This window comes from Dasypus novemcinctus, chromosome 19 (genome assembly GCF_030445035.2).
Source record: "Dasypus novemcinctus isolate mDasNov1 chromosome 19, mDasNov1.1.hap2, whole genome shotgun sequence".
In the NCBI taxonomy this organism is placed as follows: Eukaryota; Metazoa; Chordata; class Mammalia; order Cingulata; family Dasypodidae; genus Dasypus; species Dasypus novemcinctus.
In genome coordinates this window covers 48,866,134-48,892,091 of record NC_080691.1, presented here as the reverse complement: position 1 = coordinate 48,892,091, position 25,958 = coordinate 48,866,134, and the positions used below count along the sequence as shown (strand labels likewise).

General features: G+C 52.7%; 1 protein-coding gene and 1 long non-coding RNA gene across 2 annotated transcripts; both read right to left on the bottom strand.

The window, feature by feature from the left end:
* Positions 1-6,181: 6,181 nt before the first annotated feature.
* TMEM191C (transmembrane protein 191C) lies at positions 6,182-8,885 on the bottom strand. Its single transcript, XM_058281761.2, is given in 9 exon segments — positions 6,182-6,423; positions 6,426-6,867; positions 6,967-7,031; positions 7,135-7,194; positions 7,279-7,335; positions 7,882-7,959; positions 8,081-8,131; positions 8,429-8,552; positions 8,719-8,885. Coding segments are annotated over 9 exon segments (1,236 nt in total). The 5' UTR covers positions 8,874-8,885; the 3' UTR covers positions 6,182-6,219.
* Positions 8,886-13,403: 4,518 nt separating this feature from the next.
* On the bottom strand, positions 13,404-24,031 carry LOC131274617 (uncharacterized). The gene is made up of 2 exons (XR_009181902.2): positions 16,901-24,031; positions 13,404-13,644 (listed from the first exon to the last, which is right to left on the bottom strand). It is a non-coding gene; the product is annotated as an uncharacterized lncRNA (long non-coding RNA).
* Between the last annotated feature and the right edge of the window lie 1,927 nt (positions 24,032-25,958).

Below are 25,958 nucleotides of genomic sequence, written 5' to 3'. Positions count from 1 at the left end.
CACACACAGTGCCGTGCCACGCAGGGGTGTTCCCCACATCGGGATGCCCTATGCACAAGGTGTGCACCCTGCAAAGAGAGCCACCCCGCATGAAAAAAGCATAACCCACCCAGGAGTGGCACCACACACATGGAGAGCTGACGCAGCAAGATGACAACAAAAAAGAGACGCAATTCCTAGTGCCACCTGATATTGCAAGCAGATGAAGAACACAGAATGGACACAGAGCAGACAATGAGGGAGAAGGAAGAGAGGGATAAATCTTTAAAAAACAAGCAGAATCCATCAGCACATTAAAGAACAAGTGTATTCCAAGACTGCAAGGATAGTTCAGTATTCAGAAATCTATCGATATAATCCACATTATCAACACAGAGCTAAGGGGGGAAAAAAATATCTCCAGGGATGCCAAAAAGTAAGTTGGCCGATTCAACACTCATACAAAAAAACAAGGGAAGCAGATTTGGCTCAACTGATAGAGCATCCACCTACCACAGGAGGTCCAAGGTTCAAACCCAGGGCCTCCTGACTTGTGTGGTGAGCTGGCCTGTGTGCAGTGCTGATGTGCACAAGGAGTGCCATGCCATGCAGGGCTGTCCCCCACATAGGGGAGCCCCACGCACAAGGAGTGCACCCTGCAAGGAGAGCCGCCCCACACGAAAAAGGTGCACCCTGCCCAGGAGTGGCACCACACACACAGCTGACTCAAGATAATGCAACAAAAAGACAGATTCCTGGTGCCACTGATAAGAATGCAAGCAGACACAGAAGAATACACAGCAAATGGACACAGAGCAGACATTGGGAAGAGGGGAGAAATAAAAATATTTTTAAAAAAAAATAGGAATTGATGGCTCCTTAACAAATTCTGTTTTGTTATAAGCTGTTCAGCCGGAGGAAGCATCTGCCTTCTTGGAACATTCCTGGTAAACTGAGAGGAACAAAAGGGTGCTGGGTCTCCACTATTAGAATTGTATCAGAGAAGCAGATTTGGCTCAACTGATAGGGTGTCCGCCTACCACATGGGAGGTCCAGGGTTCAAACCCAGGGCCTCCTGACCTGTGTGGTGAGCTGGCCCATGCACAGTGCTGATGCACACAAGGAGTGCTGTGCCATTCAGGGATGTCCCCCACATAGGGGAGCCCCACGCACAAGGAGTGCGCCCTGTAAGGAGAGCCACCCCACGCAGAAAAAAAAAGCGCAGCCTGCCCAGGAATGGCAGAGAGCTGACACAGCAAGATGACGCAACAAAAAGAGACACAGATTCCTGGTGCCACTGACAAGAATCCAAGTGGACACAGAAGAACACACAGCGAAAGGACATAGAGAGCAGACAACGGGGAGGGGGGAAGAGGAGAGAAATACATTAAAAATCTTTTTTTTTTTTTTAAAGATTTATTTATTTAATTCCCCCCCCCCACCCCTGGTTGTCTGTTCTTGGTGTCTATTTGCTGCGTCTTGTTTCTTTGTCCCCTTCTGTTGTCGTCAGTGGCACGGGAAGTGTGGGCGGCGCCATTCCTGGGCAGGCTGCTCTTTCTTTTCACGCTGGGCGGCTCTCCTCACGGGCGCACTCCTTGCGCGTGGGGCTCCCCCACGCGGGGGACACCCCTGCGTGGCAGGGCACTCCTTGCGCGCATCAGCGCTGCGCATGGCCAGCTCCACACGGGTCAAGGAGGCCCGGGGTTTGAACCACGGACCTCCCATATGGTAGACGGACACCCTAACCACTGGGCCAAAGTCCGTTTCCCAAAAAAATCTTTAAAAAAAAGAAATTTACCTCAGAACAACTCACCTTGTATCAGAAATCACTTAGAGCATAACCGTTGCAAAAGGAGGGTAAAACTATCACAGTTTTCAGGTAATATGATTAAGGCAAAGAATGGGAAAACTGTCCCTGGAGAATTCAGGAAGAAAGATAAAATACATTCAGTGGAGTGGGTGTGGCTCAGTGGTTGAAATCCTGGTTTGCATATATGAGGTCCTGGGTTCAATCCCTGAAACATCCAAAATGAAAAAAAAAAAAAATTCAGAAACCAGCAGCCTTCATAAATAAAAACCAGTGCAAAGACAAAACAGAGAGGACCCCGCTTACAGTAACAAAAATAATGTAATAGCTAGGCTAACTTAAGACAAAGATGTGTCTAACTTATGAAGAAAATTAGAAAACACTCCTGGAAAGTCAGAAAGTCACCTTAAATGAATGCACAAACATTTCTCAGATGGGAAGACTTATAATAGGAGCAGTTCTCAAATTAATTTACAAGATCACAATAGAAATGAGATTCTTCTTCAAAGCTAGATAAATTGATCAAGTTCCAAAGGAGGAATAAAAAAGAATGCCCAGGAAAACTCTAAGGCAGGGAACCCTGCCACATAGGAAAACATGCTACAAAGCCACCCCATGGTATTGGGGATGAAGGGACAGACAGACCACTGGAACGAGAGAAAATCCAGAAACAGACCCAAATGCATATTGAAATATAGATTTTGAAGGAGCGTCTAAATCCATGGGGGAAAATGAACTTTCTGAACAGTGGTACAGGAAAAAAAAGTTAAAATAATCCTTCCTCAAAGGGTAAGCCTGAAAATTCCAAACAGACCAGAAATTGAAATGTAAACAATAAAACCATGCACGTATTGAAAGATGATGAGGGAGTTTCTTTACCTAGAAGTGGGGAAAACGTCCCCTAACAAAACCCAGATGCAATAAAGGAAAATAGATTGTTACCCACTCTCCCACCACCCAAAAAAAGGCATGGATGGCAAGAGACCACCACGCACAAAGACCAGCACGAAAAAGGTATTCACAATTTTTATCTCGAAGTAAAATCACAGCTCTGAAAGAGCTTTGAAAAAGCAAGGGTGAGAAATACCTACAATCCCCTAGTTTTCAAAGGAGCAAAAGATAGGAACAGTTTCCAGAAAAAGGCAGCTGGCCCTTAAATAGACAATATACTCTCAACCATGGGCCTCCAGGAAATGCAAATTAAAACTACATAGCAGGGAAGCGGACTTGGCCCAATGGTTAGGGCGTCCGCCTACCACATGGGAGGTCCGCAGTTCAAACCCCGGGCCTCCTTGACCCGTGTGGAGCTGGCCCATGCACAGTGGTGCTGCGCACAAGGAATACCGTGTCACACAGGGGTATCCCCCGCGTAGGGGTGTCCCCCGCATAGGGGAGCCCCATGTGCAAGGAGTGCGCCCCGTAAGGAGAGTCGCCCAGCGCAAAAAAAAGTGCAGCCTGCCCAGGAATGGTGCCGTACACACGGAGAGCTGACACAACGAGATGATGCAGCAAGAAAAGAAACAGATTCCCAGTGCGGCTGATAAGGATAGAAGTGGTCACAGAAGAACACACAGAGAGCAGACAACTGGGGGGAGGGAGGAAGGGGAGAGAAATAAATAAAAAATAAATCTTTAAAAAAAATAAAAACTTAAAAATACTACATGGCAGTGCCATTTCGCACCCATCAGATTGACAAAATCCAGGTGGGAGAAGATAGATGTTGAGAATGGATGGAGGTGGACCTAGGCCATAGCTACATCAGGTCTGCAGTTAGTTACCCTTTGAGCCAGTACCATGCGGAACCTAAAAGATTCTCTGGCAAAACATAAGGTGTTTGCAGGAGCCTCTTCAGTGAAGCGCTGTTTGTTAATAGGAAAAGATCCACACCCACCCATCCACTGAAAGAGTAACCCTGGCACATTCACCTCCCCCCAGCACTTTGCTGGGGAGCTGCTCCAGGAAACACTGAGGGGTGTTCAACATGAGGTTTCCCTAAGTACTTGAGGGGGCATAATGACGTATATTTCACTTCTATAAAGGGAGGAGGGAAGTCCATAAAAATGAAAAATCAAATGTTTCTTCTTAAGGCGATGGAGGGCACCGAGACACATTTTGTTGATTTAACTTTGGAACCACAGAAGCTTCAATGTGATCATAAATAAACTGGAAATATTAACAAATGCAATCCCAGAAAATCCACCCCTGACCGACATACTGTGAACACAGAATATACTATCTCAGCTAGATATCTCAGCTAGAAAGCAAGAACCACCAGAAGCATGTCAGACTATCTCAGAGATCAAGTTGAAAGGGCATTAATTTGGCCTCAAGAAGGTTACTAAGGCGGCGGACTTGGCCCAGTGGTTAGGGCGTCCGTCTACCACATGGGAGGTCCATGGTTCAAACTCCGGGCCTCCTTGACCCGTGTGGAGCTGGCCCATGCACAGTGCTGATGCGCGCAAGGCGTGCCCTGCCATGCAGGGGTGTCCCCCGCATAGGGGAGCCCCACACGCAAGGAGTGCATCCCATAAGGAGAGCCAACCAGTAAGAAAGAAAGTATAGCCTGCCCAGGAATGGCGCTGCCCACACGGAGAAGTGACACAAGATGATGCAACAAAAATAAACACAGATTCCCATGCTACTGACAACAACAGAGGCAGACAAAGAAGATGCAGCAAATAGACACAGAGAACAGACAACCGGGGTGGGGGGGGTGAGGGGAGAGAAATTAATCTTAAAAAAAAAAAGGTTAGTAATTAGATTTGATTGATATCTTAAATAAGGGTCTCAAAAAAAGAAAAACTCATTGGTGACCACTGGAAGATGCTAGAGGACTATGTTACATACGTGGATGTGAAAAAAGAGCTCTATATTGTGAGAGTGGCATTTTGCAGCCCCTAATGCATTTACAATGTGCATCCCAAAGATACAGCAGCTGTCTTTTCTCAGGGGAAAGGCCCAGCAGCATCTACCTGTTACTCAGACACAGGAATGAGCAAACAAATGTCTTTTGTCATATGCCTTTTAGAAATACTTAATTTCAAAAATTAAAAAGGAGGGCATACCCTATCCTATGGCGTGCCCTTAAACATAGGGCCTCGTATGTGGGAAGCCGGTGTTCAACCACTTAGTCACATCTGCTCCCCTGCGTTTGTTTTTTCACTTGTTCGCTTGTTTTGTGTTTTGTTTTTAGGAGGCAGCAGGGTATAGAACCCGGGACCTCCAGTGTGGGAAGCAGGTGCTCAACCACTTGAGCCATATCTGCTCCCTGAATTATTTTATGCCACATAAGCCAAGAACCTAGAAGCCCAGAAACCGGAGCCATCCAGTAACAGGAGACAGGAGACAGATCGCCATGTGGTGGAGGTGGAGTCTAATTTATGGATTGCCAGCAATCACCACCAGAATGCTACAGATTCCAGAGAAAGCATGGCCCTGTCTTAATTTTGGACTTCTAGCCTCCCAAACTGTGAGATAATGAATTCCTGTTTAAACCCCCCCAAAAAAGGCATAATCTCTCCCCAGCCTCCCCCACCCCCCAAGAAAAAAGCAAGCAAAATTTATTAGGATAAAACATAAGCATATTCAACAAATAATGTTAGAGAAACTGGCTTTCCATTTGGTGGGGGAAGTAAACCTGGAAGACGCCATAATAAATTCTCCCTAGATTAAACCTCTAAATTTGAAAAACAATTTTAAAAGAATTCCAAGAAAATATGAGAATGTCTTTGACTTCCAGGTGAAAGAGGACTTTTAAACAAACACCTATTCTTAAATCTGATAAAAAGCAATCCACAGGACTCCGTAGCAAATATAACCCAAAAAGCCCAAAGGCGGCCCACAAATCAATAGGAAAACGATTGTTCAAAGTCCATAGCAAAACCCCATGTGGACAAGTGCACAAGGAGATAAAGTGGAAGGATTTCACAACTAAAGAACGAAAGCAGCTCCTATATCACCTAAATTGACACTCAAGGGGAAAGCCAGTAAAAGCAGACCATTTCACATAAAAAGGATTCTCCACCATGCCGTCAGCGACGAGTGAGGCCCTGACGCTCAGAGAGGACCGCAAGACCACAGGGAGAAAACGGGGACCTGGAAAACTGCCCCTAAGCCCAGTCAAAGGGGTCATGGCCTTCTGGTCCGACAGCAGACCGCCACTATTCCATTCCCAATATTCCCATTTCTAAATGTGCTGGTAATTAAACCAGTATGTTTAGAAATAATATGCTAACAAACTGCCACGGTGGGTGACGTGCAGGGCTGTCCCAAGAAGAGCTGCGAAGCCCCGCCTGTGCGTGAGCCAGGGGCACCGGCTCTGCGGCAGAGCTCACGGTGCAGCGCCCCACCCTGCCGCCCCCCCCCCCCGGCGCTCCCCCAAAAAACACACAGGAGACAGAGGTGCGGGCGGCCGCGGCCGTGCGTGATGCCCGCTAGCTGGGCAGCAGCCCGTGCGGGCGCAGCTGGAGCAGCGGGGAGAGCGTGTAGCGCAGGCGGCGGAGCGCGGCGGCCGAGCCGAGGCGCGGGAGGCCGCGGCGGAGCGCGGAGGGGTTCACCAGCGCCAGGTACAGCAGCGGCAGCGCCAGGAAGCCGAGCGGCAGCAGCAGCAGCGTCTGCAGCGTGCCTAGCACCCACAGCCTGCGGGGCGACAGGAGGGGGGCAGGGGGCGGCCGAGGACCGCATCCAGGGCGGAGGGACCCGAGCCCGCGCCCATGCCCCGCCCGTGGCCGATCCCTCCTCCACCGCCAGCTGAGAACCCGCACCCCAGTTCACCTGATGCCAGGTGAGCGGCAGCGGGCGAACAGACCCTTCTCCTATGGGGGGGAGGGGGGCAATGGAAAGGGCATCCAGCTTGTGCGGGGCGGAAGCCGGGGTCTCCCACAAAAGGGCGGGAAGTTCGACGCTTGGACCCCAAAAGAGGAGGCGAGCCTCGTACCGAATGGGCAGGGCGCGGGGCGCGCCAAAATATCCCGGGCCGGGTCCCCCCGCCCGCCCCGCCCGCGCTCACGCGGTCGGCCTTGGCCACCTCCTCCATGAGCGAGCCCGCGCTGTCCTGCACCGGACGAGGCTTGGAGTCCCACCTGCGCGCGCGGGGGCTCGAGGTCTGCCATCTGCCCGCTCTGGGCCGACGAACGCCCCCGCCACCCCCAACACCCCCCAAGAGCCCTTGGCCCCCTTACGGTTCCGGGCCGCTCCGCGAGGCGTCCAGCGCGGCCGCCGCCTCCATCACCTTCCCCTGCAGCTCCTGCGGGGTTTGCGGGGCGGAATGGGGGGGCCGGAGGAGTTTGAGGCCTCAGAGCCGGGGGGGGGGGCGGGGAGCGGCGGGGGGGCCGGAGGCGGGGCACCACCTGCAGGACTCCGCTCTGCTCCTGGAAGTTGGCCCAGGCCGCCTCCGTCCGCTGCGCGCTCTGGGGTGCGGGGAGCGCGGGTTAGACTCGGCTAGACACGCCCCTCCCCACGCGCCGGCCACCTGCCCGGGAGAACGCGCGCACCTGCCGCAGGCCCTCCGCCTGCATCGCGTGTTTGGTCTCCACCAGCTGCAGCTGTTTCTTTCCGAGGATCCCGGGAACGTCAGGGCCCCGGCCCGGCCCGGCCCTCGGGGTCCGCCCCAGGCCCCCAGGCCCCGCCCCTCCACGGCCTGTCCCGCAGGGCCCCGCCCCGTGACATGGGGCCCCGCCCAGGGCCCCGCCTCTCCACGGCCGGACCTGCAGGGCCCCGCCCCCGTGAGATGGGGCCCCGCCCCTCCACGGCCCGACCTGCAGGGCCCCGCCCCCAGGACATGGGGCCCCGCCTCTCCACGGCCCGACCCGCAGGGCCCCGCCCCCAGGGCATGGGGCCCCGCCTCTCCACAGCCCGACCAGCAGGGCCCCGCCCCCAGGGCATGGGGCCCCGCCTCTCCACGGCCCGACCCGCAGGGCCCCGCCCCCGTGAGATGGGGCCCCGCCTCTCCACGGCCCGACCAGCAGGGCCCCGCCCCCAGGACATGGGGCCCCGCCCAGGGCCCCGCCTCTCCACGGCCCGACCCGCAGGGCCTCGCCCCCAGGGCACGGGCCCCGCCCCCCGGGCGTTCTGGGTTGGGCGTCCCCGCTCAGCACCTGCAGGGCTGCCAGTTGGGCCCCGAGCTGCTGCTCCGTGCGCCGCCGCGTCAGCTGTTCCCCTCCGTAGTAGAAGAGCTGGGGGGTGAGGGCGGGCTTTGCGGGGCTCGAAGCTCCTGGGACGCGGGGCCGGGAGGGGAGGGGACCCAGGGCCGGACTTCGGAGCGGAAGCCAGAGGCGGGGCCACTCCCGCGCATACCTGACTTGACAGCTCCTCCCACTGCTCCTGCAGCTGCCGGTTGCGGAGCTCCTGCGGAAAGAGCCCAAGGGGCGGTCCGGCCCCCCCGAAGACCTCCCCACGGTCGCCTCCGCTCTGGATCGCCCCTCTGCCCAACCCATAGCCCCTCCGCAAGACCCCCACACACACCGCGGGCCTCCCCGCAACCCTCTCCCGAATCCCCAATGACTCCCCTCGGTCTCCCATGCCACCCGCCCCCCAAGCCACCCCGCCGTTCTCCCCAGGACCCTCGTCCAGGCGATCCCCAAGGTTCCCACCCAGGCCTCCGCACTTCAGCCCCCGCCTTCCCCGCCGGGGTCCGCCCCGCACCAGATCCCGCTTGTGCTGCTCCGCCGCCCGCAGCAGCTCCAGCGCCCGCTCCGCGCGCTCCCGCGCCGCCTCGCGCGCCTCTCCGCGCAGCGCCCGCGCCGCCTGGCTTTGCCGCCGCTGCAGGCTGCAGAGGGGAAACCGAGGCGGAGATTCCCCCCTACCCGCTGCCCGGGGTTTTTCCCACCGACGAGAGCGGAGAGGCGGTCCACAACGGCGGGGAGTGGCCGCCGGCCGGCAGGTGGCGCCGGGACCCAGCCTCTGCGCCTGAGGGCCACCCGGGCGCCGCGCACCTACGCTCGCGCTCGCGCAGGTCCCGCAGGCGCGCCGTGAGGCTCTCGCTCTCGGCCTCCAGCCCGCGCAGCAGCTCCTCCAGCTCCTGCTTCCGCAGGCGCCCGTCGCGGTTGTCCTTCTGCAACTGCAGCAGAACCTCCCGCGTCTCGGCCATGGCGCCCGGCTCTGCCGCCAGTCGCCCGCCCGCCCCCGCCGCAGGGCCGGCGGCGTCACAAAGGCCCCCGGCCCGAGCGCACGCCCCGAGGCCGGCCCCGGGCTGGGGTCTCGCAGGCTGGAGCATGACGTTTAGTGGGCTTAGAGTTTTAAAACGCTAATAAACTACTAGTAGCTGATAAGGACAAAGTTGAGGCAAGACTTGTTCCCCCACATTGCAAGTGGCACCTGCTAACTGTTAAGTCTTTTGGAGAAGACTTGGAAATAGTTATCAGGTTCTATAAATCTCTTCATAGCTTTTGACCCCATCATCCCACTTCTAGGAATGTATCCCAGGGAGAAAAAAGATTTTAAAAACTCCACCATGTATTAAATTATTGGTCGGATCTTTTAGCTACAGAAGCCATACAAAAGGAAACAATTCTAATTGTTAACATGGGATGCTGGAACACCGTGTGGCACTGTGTGGAGAGTGGCGAAGTCTAGTGAAAAAATTACAATGTTATTCAGCATTTAGCTAAGATAATAACTAAGATGGAAAGGTCTACAGGCTATAAAGGAAACAGAAGAAGGAGGAACTATTATGCTGTTTGGTGAGCATGTAGGTAAACTTATCCTTTTAAACTGCCTTTGTTTGGGCCCAATTCAATTATGAACTTGGATGTGAAAATCACACATAAATTATTAGCTCACCAAACCCAAGAGGGTACAAAAAAAGATATATGGAAACCAAACAGAGTCTATTCTAGGAATACAAGGATTGTTCAAGATGAGGAAAGCAATTTCATTGCCGGCTTGGACAGGCAAAAGGGAAGGTGAACTCCATTTCAATAGTCCATTTTTAATAGATGCAGAAAGTAATGACAAAGTTCAACATCTTTTGATGATTTTAAAAACTTATGAAAGAGGGAAGCAGGCTCATCCCAATGGATAGGACGTCCGCCTACCACATTGGAGGTCCACGGTTCAAACCCTGCACCTCCTTGACCCATGTGGAGCTGGCCCATGCGCAGTGCTGCTGCGCGCAAGGGGAGCCCCACTCACAAGGAGTGCGCTTGGTAAGGAGAGCCGCCCAGCGTGAAAGAAAGTGCAGCCTGCCCAGGAATGGCACCGCACACATGGAGAACTGAGGCAGCAAGATGACGCAACAAAAAGAAGCATTGTTGTCAGGTATTTGGTTGAGAGTATAATGCTGAGAAAAATTTTTCAAAAATATAATAAGGAAAGTTACCTGTTTAAGATGCTTAAAGGGATAATCCAGCATAGGACAGGCTGCTAGGGAGTATGTGAATGCTCATTTTGCCATAGTGAGTTATATCATTGGGTAGAGACCCATATAATGGGAGCGAAGGTATACCCACATCCTGGGGAGGACTGATGTTCTCAAATAGAGGGAACTGTATCTCTCAAGAGAAATGGTGGCTCCCAGTGCATTAGAGCAGTTGAGCATGTCAAGCCCTCAACACTGTTGCAAGTATCTCTGAACATGGCCCTTCAAGCAATGAAGATTGACTGTCACTGACCTGAGGGGAGGGGGAAAGAGGTATTGAATAGATGGAACCAATGTAACTGTGTGAGTAATAGAAGTGTTCCACAAGATTACGCAAGGATGGATGTAAGACATGTTAAATTACACCAAAAAAATATAGGGGCTGATAGGCTAAAATGTAAATCATAATGTAAAACATAAGATAACTAAAAATTTAGAAAATTGTATAGTCTAAAATATAAACCTCCCCCCCAAAAAATTTTTTTAAAAACCATACAGATTCCTGGTGCCGCTGATAAGGATGGAAGTGGTCACAGAAGAACACACAGTGAATGGACACAGAGAGCAGACAACTGGGGTCGGGGGGGGGGAGGAGAGAAATTTAAAAAAAACTTATAAAAGAGAGACAGAAAGGGACTCTCTAATCTGATAAAGTCTACTTAGTAAAAAAACAAACATTATACTAAGGGAAAGTTTGTAGCATTCCCTTAAAGTTTTTAAAGGACAAGAGTGACCCCTTCATCTCTGCTAAGATATAACATTATGCTGAAGGGCCGGAAACCAGGTGAAAGCAGACGCAGTGACTGCCTACCCCATAGCTCCTTCCAAGGACTTTGTTCTTCCTAATTCCAGGGGTAAAGCAGGATAGTCTATACAAGTCATGGCGTCTTGCCTCCCTGTGGGACAATTCTGCCTAGGAGACCCCAGGGGAACTCTGCTGGAGGCTGCTGGAAAGACTGCCTCTGTGTAAAAAGAGACACAGGGAGGGACATTCTCTTTGTTGCCTATGCGTGCTGTCTGCATGTGATGCCTGGAACTGCTGTAGCCACCCTGAAGCCATGAGAGGCTGAAATGTGCCTGAAAAGGGCCAGTCTTCTGCTCTATCTTGGGCCTCTTTTGGGGGAAACCTCCCATAGATTTGCCCTTGCCTTTCCTGGACCAGAACTAGGGCATGTGCTTGTTCCAAATGTAGTCGCCAGCAAATGGGAATGGAACCAGGACTAAGGAATGAATGGGGTTAGATGAATGACCATGTGACAAATGGTACTGGGAAAGCTGGCTCATGCCAAAAAAAGAGAAGTAAAATCAGACCCCTGCTACGTATTCTATTTTTAAAAAGTAGCACCAGCAGGATTAGTTAGCTTAAATGGGAGAGGCAACGTGACAGATTTGGGTTTGGGGCAAGATTTCTTAAGACATATAGGGCATGACTATAAAGAGAAAGTTGATTTGATGAAATCAAACATAGGATTTCTGCTTATCTAAAGATACAGCATGATGGAAACAGATGTGACTCAACCAACTGGGCTCCCATCTACCATATAGGAGGTCCAGGTTTCAATGCCCAGGGCCTCCTGGTGAGGGCAAGCTGGCCCATGCAGAGTGCCAGCCCATGCAGGAATGTCGCCACATGCAGGAGTGCAGCCCTGTGTGAGAATGGCACCCAACACTGGAATGCCACCCCATGCAGGAGTGCCACCTGGCAAGGAGAGCTGGCACAGCAAGATGACACAATAAGAGACACAGAGGAGAGAAAATAAGAAGACATAGCAGAACAGGTTGCTGAGCTGGTGCAAGAGAGTAATCACCTCTCTCCCACTCCGGAAGGTCCCAGGATTGGTTCCCGGAGCCACATAATGAAAATACAAGCAGGCACAGAAGAACAAACAGCAAATGGACACAGAGAGCAGACAACAGGGAGACCGGGGCAGTTGGGGTGGGGGAGGGAATAAATAAAAAATAAAATAAAAATACAGCATGGTGACAGTGATGTTCTCTATCCTGAGGGGGAGGTGAGTTACCCAAGTGTGGACATAAGCCAAAATGCATCAAACAGGACACCAAAAATCTGTGCACTTGGCCTCAATTCAAGATAATCTGTTTGGGCCCAATAAATAAAAACAAACAAACAATAAAACAACACCTTGGGCAAATTTTACAAAAGGATCATGGAAGAGGAAAAGATCTTTGCCTTCCAAGGATTAATAACTAGAATTAACGTGGGTCATCCTGGGACCACCCCAAGAACGACCAATAACGGCAGAGAGAAAAGGGGCAAAGAGGAAGCTCTGGAGCACAACCAGAGAGGAGAACTTTAATGCCCGACAGTACAAGGAGATGCTCCACGCTTCACATCCATCAGTGCAGCCAACTTGAGACATTGGTGGACATCAAACAGGAGCCAGGATGTGGAGGAACAGGGGTGCTCGGGCACTGCCACCAGCTGCTGGCTCAAGCAGTGGCCGGGCGAGGGCCTCTACAACCTGCAAGTCCACTACGGAGCCGATAGGCTCTTAGTATGCCAAAAAGACACACGCTCCTAGGAACAAAGCTTTGGAACAGTCTAAATATTCCAGCCATGTTGGAAAATTGAAAACTGAAAGGTGATCTCTGGAAACAAAGGCATGCTCTAGAGCAGTTAAAAGGAGCTGGGCTTTACTAACATCAACAGTAAGAGGCCTGAAAGCAATGCTGAAGGTAAAAAATAGGTAGCAGAATGAGGCGTATCACAGGAGAAAATTTACATAACCGAAATATGTTGAGGGGAGTGCTAGGAACAAGGGACCACAAGGGGAGCAGGTCTGGGACGAGGAAGAAGCATGTCAGGCAGGGACCAGGGTCAATGCCATCTGGGCACGGGGGCAAGGGACTTCAGAGCGTCACTGGGGGTTTAGGAGACCTGCCAGGCCCCACCTAGGGCTGGGCCTCCTGTCACTCCAGTTTGTAAATATAAGCAGACTGAAGTTACTTTCGATTACTTAGGGTAGATTGAAAAGATCACCAATTTCTGTAGTTCCTCCCATCAGGAAGGAACCCATTTCCTCACCCAGTGCACTGTGGCTCATTCTTGTGTCTTGCTTTTACGAAACAATGTCATGAGACTTGTGCATATGGAATTCTTTCAGGGGAGTGGGTGTAGCTCAAGTGGCTGAGCACCTGCTTCCCATGTAAAGGGAATTCTTGCAGCCCCTCTTGCCCTCTTATAACCTACCTGTATCAGTCAGCCAAAGGGGTACTGATGCAAAATACCAGAAATTGGTTGGTTTTTGTAGAGTATGTATTTGGGGTAGGAGCTTACAGATACCAGGCCACAAAACATAAGTTACTTCCTTCACCAAAGTCTACTTTCACATATTAGAACAAGATGGCTGCTGAGGTCTGCAAAAGTTCAGGCTTCCTGGGCTCCTCTCTTCCCAGGGCTTGCTTCTTTCCAGGCTTAGGGTTCCTCTCTTCCTGGGGCTCCAGCTTAAGTCTTCAGCATCAAACTCTAACATCAAAAACCCTCAACAAGGAGGGGTGGGGAAGGGGAGAGAAATAAATAGAAAAATAAATATTAAAAAAAAACACAAAAAAACACTCAACTCTGTCCTTTGCCATGTCTTTTATCTGTGAGTCCCCACCCTTTGGCACAAGAGGTTTACGTAATTACTTAAATAAACCTCTGAATCTGATATAAACTAATATGCGCAGAAGAAAAGACCAGTTTACAAACATAATCCAATATTTCTTTTTGGAATTCATCAATAATATCAAACTGCTACACCACCATACAACCCCATAACCACAGGAAGACCCTGCACGAGTTGGCTACCAGCACCAACCAGCAGTCACTTAAGGGAAGCTGCCCCAGACCTTCCACCACAAGAGAGCCTTGAAGCCATGCAGCTGCATGGTCAAAGGCCCAGGCGGGATCTGCAGAACCACCCAGCCGAGCCCAGCCCAGCCACAGCCACAGGCCAGCCACAGCCACAGCCATGGCCACAGTCCAGCCCCAGCCTCAACCTAGTCCCAGCCTAGCCTCAGCCCAGCCCACCCTAGCGCTACCTCAACCTAGACACAGCCTAGTCACAACCCAAGCCAGCCTCAGCCCAGCCACAGCCCAGCCTTAGCCTACAGCCCCAGTACAGCCACAGCCACAGCCACAGCCCAACCTCAGCCCACAGCTCCAACACAGCCACAGCCACAGCCACAGCCCAACCTCAGCCCACAGCTCCAACACAGCCACAGCCACAGCCTAGTCCCAACCCAAGCCAGCCTCAGCCCAGCCACAGCCCAGCCTTAGCCTACAGCCCCAGTACAGCCACAGCCACAGCCACAGCCACAGCCACAGCCCAACCTCAGCCCACAGCTCCAGCACAGCCACAGCCACAGCCTAGTCCCAACCCAACCCAGCCTCAGCCCAGCCACAGCCCAAACTTAGCCCACAGCCCCAACACAGCCCCAACCCCAGCCACAACCCAACCTCAGCCCACAGCCCCAACACAGCCCCAACCCCAGCCCAGTCACAGCCCACAGCCCCAACCCAACACAGCTACAGCCACAGCCACAGCCCAGCCACAGCCCAGCCCAAGTTGCTGACCCAATAGAACTATGAGCAAACAAAATGGCTCTTATTTTAAACCACTAAGTCTTGGGGTGGTTTGTTCTATTTGCAGAGCATAGTGTGTTATGTAGCAAAGGATGACTAGATGTTAGGGTTGCTGCAAGGGACAGCTATTATTATTTGGTACTTGTAGGAATGTGGCAATACGTGGCAGCTGCTCGGGTGGGGTGGCTTTACCTGAGTTATTCTTGTCACTTTATCTTGGAATCAGTCCCCTACAGGTCAGTGATGAATTCCAGAGATGGGGTCAAGGTCAGGGGCAGAGAATGGGGGAAGGAATTGCTGCTTTCTGAGCATCTACCTCACCAAGTGCCAGACACATTACTGCTGTCAGGGGGGTTTCATTTCCAGAAGGGTCTAAGCATCTAAGACGTGCTTATGCACCCCCAAGCCCCGACACCGTGGTTGAACTTCAACCCACATTGATCTGAACCCAGAGAACAAGGACTTGATATTTAAATGTTCACATGGGCCTAACCATGTCAGCCCCCAAGTCACAGCCTAGAACACACCTGGATGTTTCTGTCCTCCTTTAAATTCCCTGCCCAGCTCATCACCACAGACTTAGGCTGTGGTATGGATCACCATCAGTAACGCAGGTTTGTGGAGTTTTGGGGGCTTTGTTTTGCTTTGTTGTTAAATGGTTTGAGAGTTTGAGATTATTTATGAATCCCAAAAAAAGAAAGATCATGTTTGTAAACTAATCTATTCCTCTGGATGTGATACTTGGAGGGCTCCCAGCCATCAGGGCAGAAGTGGGGGTGAGGTTGGTGAGTATGGGGGTAGCCACTCTGCAGATGCTGGGATGAAAGATGAGGATGGAGACCCCTGGGCCAGTTTCCCCATCTTTAAATGGGGTTGCTCCCTGTTAACACAGTTTGGGTGCTAAGAGCTGAGCCCGGCCAATCTAAATGTCCTTGGCTCTTGGCCCAGGTCCTCGCAGGCCAGGAGCACCTGCAGGGGAGGTAAGTATACGTCAGTACCATATTTCCAAACTCACACCCTTGAAATAATATTTGGAATATACTAGGCTAGAAGAAACACCAGTGGAATGTATTTCGCCCTCTCTTTTACAATTTTCGTGCAATGACAGACACACTAGCGGATGGCACTGTCCAGCTTAGTGGTGTCACCTCCTGGGTTCCTTCTCCTCGCCATCATTTCTGCCTGGAAGCCCCTGCCCCACCACCAGGACGCCCCCCACCGCCCCACTGAGTGAGCATCATGACTCTCATTCCGCAGATGGGGAAACTAAGGCTCGGCAATGGCAGATGACCAGGAAGTGGCAGCCTAGGGCCCTCCTGTTCCCACGTAAATTCTGAGAGTGAAACACTGGAGTCAGCAACTAGCAGGAAAGGGCGGGTGGCATTTGGGCTTATCCCTGAGGTACTTTCTCTGCAGCCATGGGGGATGCTGACGAGGGCGCCTCTGGAGATACCAGGCTCCCCAGCTGGCAGGCTCCCCACTACGCAGCGACATCCACACCACCTGGCCGAGGGGACACCTCTGCTGGGACCCTGGTGCTATTCAGGAACCACCCCTCCCCCGACTCACCCCAAAATCCAAGCCTGCACCTCAGCCCCCTGGAAGGGCCAGGAAGGTGTGGGTGAGTGGCCAGCCTAGATCCTGCAGACCTGTCTTGGGCACGTTCATTTTGCCTTTGTTCAAGGCAGACCCCCGTCGCTGCTTTCCCACAACTCAGCTCCTGGGGCCAGTACCTACTCTTTCTCCCTCCTTCACTGCATCAGCCCAGGCTCATTTCCCACAGAACATCCTGGAAGGCAGGCCTGCCCAAGGTGGCACAGAACAGAAGGGGGCTTGTGGCTGAGCCACCCCAATTCTGTCCTGGGATTTCCTACTGGGTTAGTACTTCTGAAATTAGCATTGATTAAAATGAGCCTGGGAAACAGAGATGACCACCTCTGTAGGTGACACCGCCTACCACATGAGAGATCCTGGGTTCAGTTCTTGGTGTTTCCTAAAAGGAAGATGAGCACACAACGAACAGACAGAGCAAGTGCAAACAAGGAGGGGGTGAGGAGGGAAAAAAAAGAGCCTGTGATATGTCAACCACATTTCCCCCAAGGTTTTATGATGGAAAATTTCAAGGGTCTATGAGAGCTGAAATAATGAGCATGAGTGATGGTAAAACCACCTGGATTCCACTGCATCCATGACTCTCCACTTGTTTCGCTGCAGGTCTGTCCATCTGTCCACTTCAAAGGGAGCTGCCGGCCTGAGCACCCGCATGCAGCCAGCCTGTGACCCAGCTCAGCCGTCAATTCTATGGCTGAATGCAGCCATTTTGTATTAACTGTACAATCATGTAAGAACATCTGTAACGGGGTCGAAACTCAGGAAACGTGTTAAACGAGAGGGAGAACAATGATAGCCCCACACCATTTTGCAGACCTCAGGTCCCTAAGTGCTAGAGATTCATATGGCGGTGGCAGGACGGCCACCTCATCAAGGTCCGAGAACCCAGCTCCTTTTTGCTTGTCTTTGTCCCCCTTACTTTAAGATTTATTTATTTCTCCCCAACCCCTCGTTGCTTGCATTTGCTGTATCTGTTTTGTTGTGTGCAGGTCTTCTTTTTAGGAGACACCAGGAACCAAACCCGGGACCTCCCATGTGGAAGGGAGGCACCTAATCTCTTGAGCCACCTCCACTCCCTGCTTTGTTGGGTCTCTTATTAATATCTTCCCCCTTGTGTCTCTTGTTGCATCAGTGCACTGCGCCTGCCTGTCGCATCTGCTCGCTGTCTGGCTCATCTTCTTAAGGAGGCCCCAGGAACTGAACCAGGACCTCCCATGTGGTAGGCGGGAGCTCAGTTGCTTAAGCCACACCCACTCCCCCACCCTTTATTTTTCTATGGTCAACACATGCTGCTTTTATAATAAGAAAAATAAATGTTTGTCACTGGAAAGAAAAAAGCACTGTGATATGTCAGGAAGAACAGAAGTGGCCTGGTGAAGAGGGCACCGGTGTGAGGTCGGAGCTCCCGTGCCGCACAGGGATGTGATCTGGGTCCTGGGCCACAAAGTTGAGTCTCAGATGGTGCCGTCCGGGAAGGGACAGATGGATGCCAAGTGGACTCCCCAGCACTCCACAGCTTGCGCCGCCCGTGGAGGCCGACAACAGGGAATCTTCTAGAAGCCATGTGTGCTCTGGGCAGGGGGTGGGGGTCGGGGAACCTGAATCCACACGGAGCTCCCCGATCCTGGGGGAGCCACCCAAGGTCGTGGTGAGGGAGTGAGAGAGAGAGGGTTCGTATTTCCAGGCTTTCCTTCATTTAGTCACGGCATGGCCGGAAACGGACCTTCTGCGTTGCTGACCCTCCGGTCAACTCATGATTCAACTCATGATTCTCGTCTGACTCACCCTGAGAGTCTCGGAGCCCCTCCCTGTGTCCCAGCAAGTCCCCTCCCCAGGGTCATGCAATGTCATGGCCCCTCCAGTCAGGACCTCCCACCCCCCAGGCCCCTACCCAGAGCCCCCTGCGGCTCAAACGTCCTGTCCTCCCCCTGCTGCTGCATTCCTTGGGCTCCCAGTCACTTAGTGCTTTCCGCTATTCCCATATGGCCTAGAAACCCTGATGTCACCCTGCTCCCGCACCCCCCTCCAGCTCCCCCCTGGCCACGAACCCTGGGGGGGGGGGGTCTCTGCCATCACCCACTAAGAATCTGCCTGTACCTCCACATGCTCGCCAGTAAATTGGAGAAACACCCCTGCCCCATGAGGCCTGCCAAGTGCTGGCACGCTGCAAGTGTCACCCAAGGGCTGGGGAACTACGCTGACAGGAAAAATTGATATTCCTGTGCGCATGTTCAGGGAGGATGATGTCTACAACCTACTCTCAGCTGTGTAAAAATAGGTGGGTGGATGGATGGATGATGGATCCATAGCTGGATGGATTGGAGAGAATGATACAACATGGCCAAAGGGTACAATTGGAGGATCTGGGTCTCTGGGTGGGAGTTATGTTGGTGTCTGCGTGATTTTTGGACCTGTACTGGAGGCGTGAAATTATTTCAAACCAGAAGTTGAACAAATAAAGAACTTGACCTCTTCTCAGCAGCTGTGATGCCACTGCCGTGTGACTGGCTCATTCCAATGGCTCCTGTGTGGTCTGTAATTCTTCCAGATCCGTCATTCGCATGAAATTTCCCACATGGAGTAGTGGGGGAAATGTGGCTCATTATACTCAACGGCCCCCGCCAAGCCCTCCAGCAGCTCCCAGCTCATGGAGCACAAGTCCCAGCTCTCACAGAGCCTCCGAGGCCTGCACAGCCGGGCCTGTTCCTTTCTCCATCTGGCCCCAGGGCCCAGCATCTGCCTCCTGTGCCCACCCCCGAGGCCTCCTGCCTGCCACAGGCCCTTGACACCTGCTCTCCCCCACTTCCTTCAGGCCTCACCCCCAGTGCCCGCCTCTCGGGAAGCCTGGCCTGGCCACCCTTCTAGAAGCTGCTGTTTCTCCCCGGGTTCACTGTCTTTCTCCCTGCTGGGAGATGAGCCCAGCTGAGCAGTGTCCAGCACCTGAACGGAAGCTAGACCAGTGGACGAGCAACTGTCCCCATCGTCTAAGGACGTGGTCTCTTGCCTGAGGCCCCACGGCCACCACTGGGAGGGGCTGGGATCCAGCTGTGTCCATCCTGGGACCACCACGGCCCACCTCTTGCCCACACGCCTGAAGCTCCCTCCATTCCCAGGCTGTCCACAGTCACGTGCTGCCGCCCCCGTGGGGACGGGGACGCTGGGCCCTGGCGCTGCTTGTGCTGTGGGCTCGCTGGGCCCGGAGCCGCTGCAGCCCTGCTTCCCGGGAAACCGACCGCTGCTTCAGTATAAGTGAGGGCATGGCCAGGACGTGGGTGCACTTTCCTCTTCCGAAGAGGTCCCTCCAGGCTACCCGCCGGCCTGCTGCCAAGGGCGCCACGATGGCCTGGTGGCCCCATCTCTGTGGGCAGCCCCGAGTGCCATGACCGGTATGCCCTCACAGCAGAAGGTGATTAGGAGGTACCCACGCGTGAGGCGTCAGGTGCTGCTGACACCCCCTGGCAAGGTCAGGTCCACTGGGCCAAGTCCGCTTCCATGGTTTTTTTTTGTAAGTGAAATTTTAAAGCCTGAAATATTTACTATTCAGCTACCTGGCAGAAAGTTTGTCAACCCCTAGATTAAACATTTTGATGACTATTTTGAGAATATAAGGTAAGGGGAAGTGGGTATGAATGAAGTAAAATCCTCACCTAGTCTAAGTCCACAGACTCTAAAATGGAGTCTTCAAAAGACAGCAGAGGCGGCAGACTTGGCCCAGTGGTTAGGGCATCCGTCTACCACATGGGAGGTCCATGGTTCAAACCCTGGGCCTCCTTGACCCGTGTGGAGCTGGCCCATGCGCAGTGCTGATGCGCGCAAGGAGTGCCGTGCCACGCAGGGGTGTCCCCGCGTAGGGGAGCCCCACGCGCAAGGAGTGCGCCCTGTAAGGAGAGCCGCCCAGCGCGAAAGGAAGTGCAGCCTGCCCAGGAATGGCGCCGCACACACGGAGAGCTGACACAGCAAGATGACACAACAGAAAGACACAGATTCCCATGCCGCTAACAACAGAAGCAGACAAAGAAGCCGCAGCAAATAGACACAGAGAACAGACAACTGGGGGGGGGGAGAAAAATAAATAATCTTAAAAAAAAAAAAGACAGCAGAATATTATTTAGAAATATTGTGCAAAATACAGAAGAAAATGCTACAAGAGTTAAACATGGGATGGGGTTGAGGGGACAAGAACCTGTTTTTTCACTTAAGCCTTTAAGAGCCATTTGGTAATTTAAACTATGTTCAGGGGGAACAGATGTAGCTCAGTGGTTGAGCACCTGCTTCCAATGTATGAGGGTCCTGGGTTCAATCCCCAGTACCTCCAAAAAACAAATAACAAACAAACAAAAAGCATGCCGTAGGAGCAAAGGTGTGTGGGAGGGAAGGCAAGGAAGGCGGGGGTGAGCTCTGGCATCGATGCAAAGGGCCCACGGCAGACAGACAGACACCGGGGCAGCCTCGCTGGCCCCTCCCACACCCTGGGCCACAAGGCCCCAGCTGGAGGTCTTGTGACCCCTGAGGGACTCCCCGAGGGGCCCGGCCTCCAGGGACCCGGGCCAGGAACGCTGGGCTCGTGGCCCTGTGGAGGGAGGAGGGGTGCGACACCCGGCCTCTCCGTGCTGCCCAGGCAAATCCCGGGCTCCCGGGGGCCTGAGGGGCTCCTCGCGCTTGTGGCCAGGCTCCCCGGACGGCCGCTGGAGGACAGGGAAGGCCTGGCTCCTCACCTCGGGGTCCGGCCCAGCTCCGGCCTCAGGAACATCTCAGATCTCATGCCCTCACGCCTTGACTTTCTCCTCAGCCTTTTTCTGTGAGGCAGACTGTGCCAGAACAATCTCCCTCACGGCCACCTCGCCACATGGAAACCTGTGGGCCAAACCGGGGCGCCTGCAGAGGCCCCCTTCCCGGGGAGCCTGCCCCCCTCCAGCCGGGACCTCAGGAAGCCTCCCATGGACCCCAGCCTTTCCTCTACCTCCCTTCCACTGAGACTCTCCGATGCCCACCCCCCAAGGGATCTTGGGTAAGGTTCATTACCACAAATGGGGTGCTGAGCTAGCCGGAAGAGTTGGTGCTGCCAAGGACCCGGGGCCCAGTGTCACCTACGACTAGATAGCACCACAGTGGCTGCTACTGATCCCGTCCCCTCCGGGGCACCCCAGGTCCTGGGATGTCAGCACCACACTCTGCATCTACCACCCTGGGCTCGGAATGCCACACATGTTGTCCCGGAGTCTGGGGTTCTTCGGGGTGGCCCGGCGAATGCACCGACACGGAAAACCTACTGATGCCGCTTCCTTGATGGTGGTCCCCACCCTGGCCCAGGGGCGACCTGGGAGGGGTGGGTGCACATGACAGCACGGATGAACCTGGAGAAGGACATTACGTTGAGTGAAGCAAGCCAGACACAGAGGATGAATACTGTACGACTGGGCTATTATGGACTAAATGTATTGTGTCAAGTCATGGAGTTAATGACGTTAGATGGGTCACCAGAAAATAGAGTGAGGTTAGAGAACAGAAAGCTGAGGGTTAACTTGTATACAGAACAGGTAAAAAGACTGTAAATCTTTGAAAATAAATGGAAACCAATACATTCCTATTGTTGAAGCCAACCCACCGTGTGGTATTGTCACAGCAGCTAGGACACGGAGACAGTGCCCCCCCCCTCCGTGCTCGCAGTGTTCTCGCTGGGAGCACCCGCCCCAGCCCTGCCCCCCCCCGCCCCAGACCCCATCCATTTGGCTGCCTCCCCCTTCGTGGTACAGTTCAAGCAGCAACTAGTCTATCGGGCTCCCGCTACCTCCCAACCCAGAGCTGCGGCGCATCCAAGGTGACAGACTGGCACTGACCAAGCACCCCAGAGGCTGGAAGCCATGGGTGGACCCCCCAGGGTTGGGTGTGACGTGCGACCACTCAGGTTTTGGAAAGGGGATCGGTGCAGATGCTGCGTGTCAGCCTAACAGCCTGGTGGAGGTGGGGACTGCACTCTGCAATCACAAACTGTAATATATTAAACTATCCATCAGAAGAAAACATAACATCCATGAAAAAAAAAAAGAAAATAGAAAAAGTGTGTGCAATTAAGGAACAAACAAAAGAAAGTGTTCTTGGAAATTTAAAAAACAGCTGATAAGTTTTAAAAATCCATGACTTAAATTGAAGGGCGTGAGTTTCCAGAGGAAAACCAACCCATCAAGTACGTGGCCCAGAAAATGAGCAGACCATTTAAAACCAAGGAGGGAAGCGGATGTGGCTCAATGGATAGAGCGTACATCTATCATATAGGAGATGCAAGGGTTCGATACCCAGGGCCTCCTGGCCCGTGTGGTGAGCTGGCCCACATGCAGCGCTGCTATGTGCAATGAGTGCCAGCCCACACAGGGATGCCCCTGCATACGGGTGCCCCCCATGCAAGGAGTGGCCCCTGCACAGAGAGAGCCTCCCTGCACGAAACCACAGCCTGCCCAGGAGTGGTGCCATACATACTGAGAGCTGATGCAGCAAGACGATGCAACATCAAGTGAGATCACAAGCAGACAGAGAAGAACACACAGAGCGAATGCACACAGACAGCAGACAATGGGAGGGGGGAGAGGGAAGACAGAAATAAATAAATCTAAAAAATAATAAAATAAAACTAAGGAGACAATCCTAAAAGCTTCCATGGAGGAAATCAGGTCACATACAAAGGATAGGGACTCTGAAGGAAACTGGACAGCAAAACCCTTCAAAATTCAGAGAAAAAAGGATATCCAACCTGCAATTCTACATCCAGCCAAACTACCAGGCCATTGTAGTTTAAACACTTGATATCTCAAAAAGCTTCATTCCCATGTTCTCTTTCTCAGGTTGGTATGGTTAAAAAACTACACTAAGCTGTCATGTAATTCATGAAAGAGAACACATGGGACACAGAAAGCAGGGCTTTTCTAAGACGGGATAAAGACAAGAACTTCAGCTCATGTCTGTTCTGGACAGCCTCTAGGAAGGCAGGCCCAGGACAAAAATAACAGAACAGATGGCTTCCTGACCATGTCCGACTATTGGAAAAACAGTACCGGGGAGCATTTTATACAGAGTTAAAGGCAGTTTGAAAGCACACTAAGTAATTGGGAAAAAAGTAATTATCAACCTCAGGGAAAACAGGAAATTGTATTAATACAAAAAAGGAGAAAAGACTCAGCACAATTCCTGGCTCAGCTATGATGATTCCGTAGTGAAAATGATGTAAACAACAGCTTATGCCAGGTTTTTTTTTTTTAGGTACTGGGGGCCACAGACTGAACCTGGGACTTCATGTGTGGGAAGCTGGTGCTCAACCGCTGAGCCACATTGGTTTCCCTGAGTTGGTTGTGTCATTTGTTTTGTTTTTCTAGAAGGCCCCGGGAACTGAACCCAGGACCTCCCATGTGGGAGGTGGGCACCTGAACCACATCCGCTCCCTATGCTGGTTTTTTTTTAAAGTAAAGTTTTAAAGCCTGAAATATTTATTATCCGACTACCTGGCAGAAAAAGTTTGTCAATCCCTAAATTAAACATTCTGATGACTATTTTGAGAATATAAGGTAAGGGCAAGTGGTTAAGAATGAACTAAAATCCTCACCTAGTCGAAGTCCACAGATTCTAAAGCAGAGGAGTTAAAAGACAATAGAGGGAAGCGGACTTGGCCCGGTGGATAGGGCGCCCGTCTACCACATGGGAGGTCTGCGGTTCAAACCCCGGGCCTCCTTGACCCATGTGGAGCTGGCCCACGCGCAGTGCTGATGCACGCAAGGAGTGCCCTGCCATGCAGGGGTGTCCCCGTGCAGGGGAGCCCCACATGCAAGGAGTACGCCCCATAAGGAGAGCCGCCCAGTGTGAAAGAAAGTGCAGCCTGCCCAGGAATGGTGCCGCACACACGGAGAGCTGATGCAACAAAAAAAACACAGATTCCTGTGCCACCACCAACAACAAAAGGGAACAAAGACAACGAAGCAGCAAAGAGACACAGAGAATAGACGACTCGGGTGGGGGGGACAGGGAGAGAAATAAATATTTAAAAAAAAGACAATAGAATATTATTTTTTAATTTTCTCTCCCCTTCCCCCCAACTCAGTTGGTCTGTTCTGTGTCTTTTTGCTGCGTGTTCTTCTTTGTCCACTTCTGTTGTTGTCAGCAGCATGGGCATCTGTTTCTTTTTGTTGCGTCATCTTGTTGTGTCAGCTCTCTGTGTGTGTGGCGCCATTCCTGGGCAGGCTACACTTTCTTTCGCACTGGGTGGCTCTCCTTATGGGGTGTGCTCCTTGCGCGTGGGGCTCCCCCACGTGGGGACACCCCTGCATGGCAGGGCACTCCTTGCGTGCATCAGCACTGCGCGTGGGCCAGCTCCACACGGGTCAAGGAGGCCCGGGGTTTGAATCGCGGACCTCCCATGTGGTAGATGGACGCCCTAACCACTGGGCCAAGTCCGCTTCCCTTATTTAGAAATGTAGTAAAAAAAATGCAGAAAAAAATGCTACAGGAGTTAAACATGGGATGGGGTTGAGAAACTTTTTTGCCTAAGCCTTTTAAAGAACCATTTGATGATTTAAACTACATTCAGGGAAGTGGGCTAACTCAGTGGTTGAACATCTGCTTCCCATATACAAGGTCCTGGGTTCAATTCCCAGTACTTCCTAAAAATAAACAAACAAACAATGTTCTGGATTTTTTTTTTTTTTGAGGTACCAGGGGATTGAACTCAGGACCTCATTGTGGAAGCGGTGCTCAACTACTGAGCCACATCAGCTCCCGAGTTGGTTTTATCGTTTGCTTTTTTTTTTCTTTTTAGGAGGCACCAGGAATCAAACCTGGGATCTCCCATGTGGGAAGCAGGTGCTCAACTGCTTGAGCCACATTTGCTCCCTGGGTATGATTTTGATTAAAAACAGGGGGGCAGGTATAGATCAGTGGTTGAGTGCCTGCTTCCCATGTACAAGGTTTCAATCCCTGGTACCTCCTAAGAATAATAAAAATTTAAAAATAAATAAAAAGTAGAGACAAAAACAATTGAACTGAACTTACCGAGTTTCAGAGCAGTGATTGCCACTCTGCCTGAGCAGGCCTGCAGCTGCCGGGCCCGTCTGTAGCTGTCCTGGGGGACTGTGGACAGCCAGCGTCCAGTCAGGGATCTAGGTTGTCCCACCTCTTCCTGGGTCTTCGCTCGTTCTGGGATTCCGCCCCAGGTGGCCAGGAGGGCCAGTGCTCCCAGGGAATCGCACCTACCTCCCCCAGCCCTTGGAGACGCCACCACCCTAAGGTCAAGCAGCAGGAAGGCACAGGGGGCAGAAGACAGCCTTACCCCCAGGCCCTCAACACCAGCCCTGCTGCTCAAAGGGTGGTCCCAGGCACCACGCGGTCCAGACCATCTCCCTCACCCCAACCACCCGCTCCAGCCCACCAGCCCGTCCCGAGAGCCACTGCTCCCTACACTTCCACAGCCAGCGTTCCCCAAGAGAAGAGCAAGTTCCCCAGCTCCAGCCCTGTGAAACCCGCCCTCGGAGGGTGGCAGGCCTGCCCCCACTTCGAACCCCACCACCCTGGGACTAGGAAGCACTGGACAGAGAGGACAGTTGTTTGTCACCGAGCAAGGGGTAACGGCCATGGGGAAT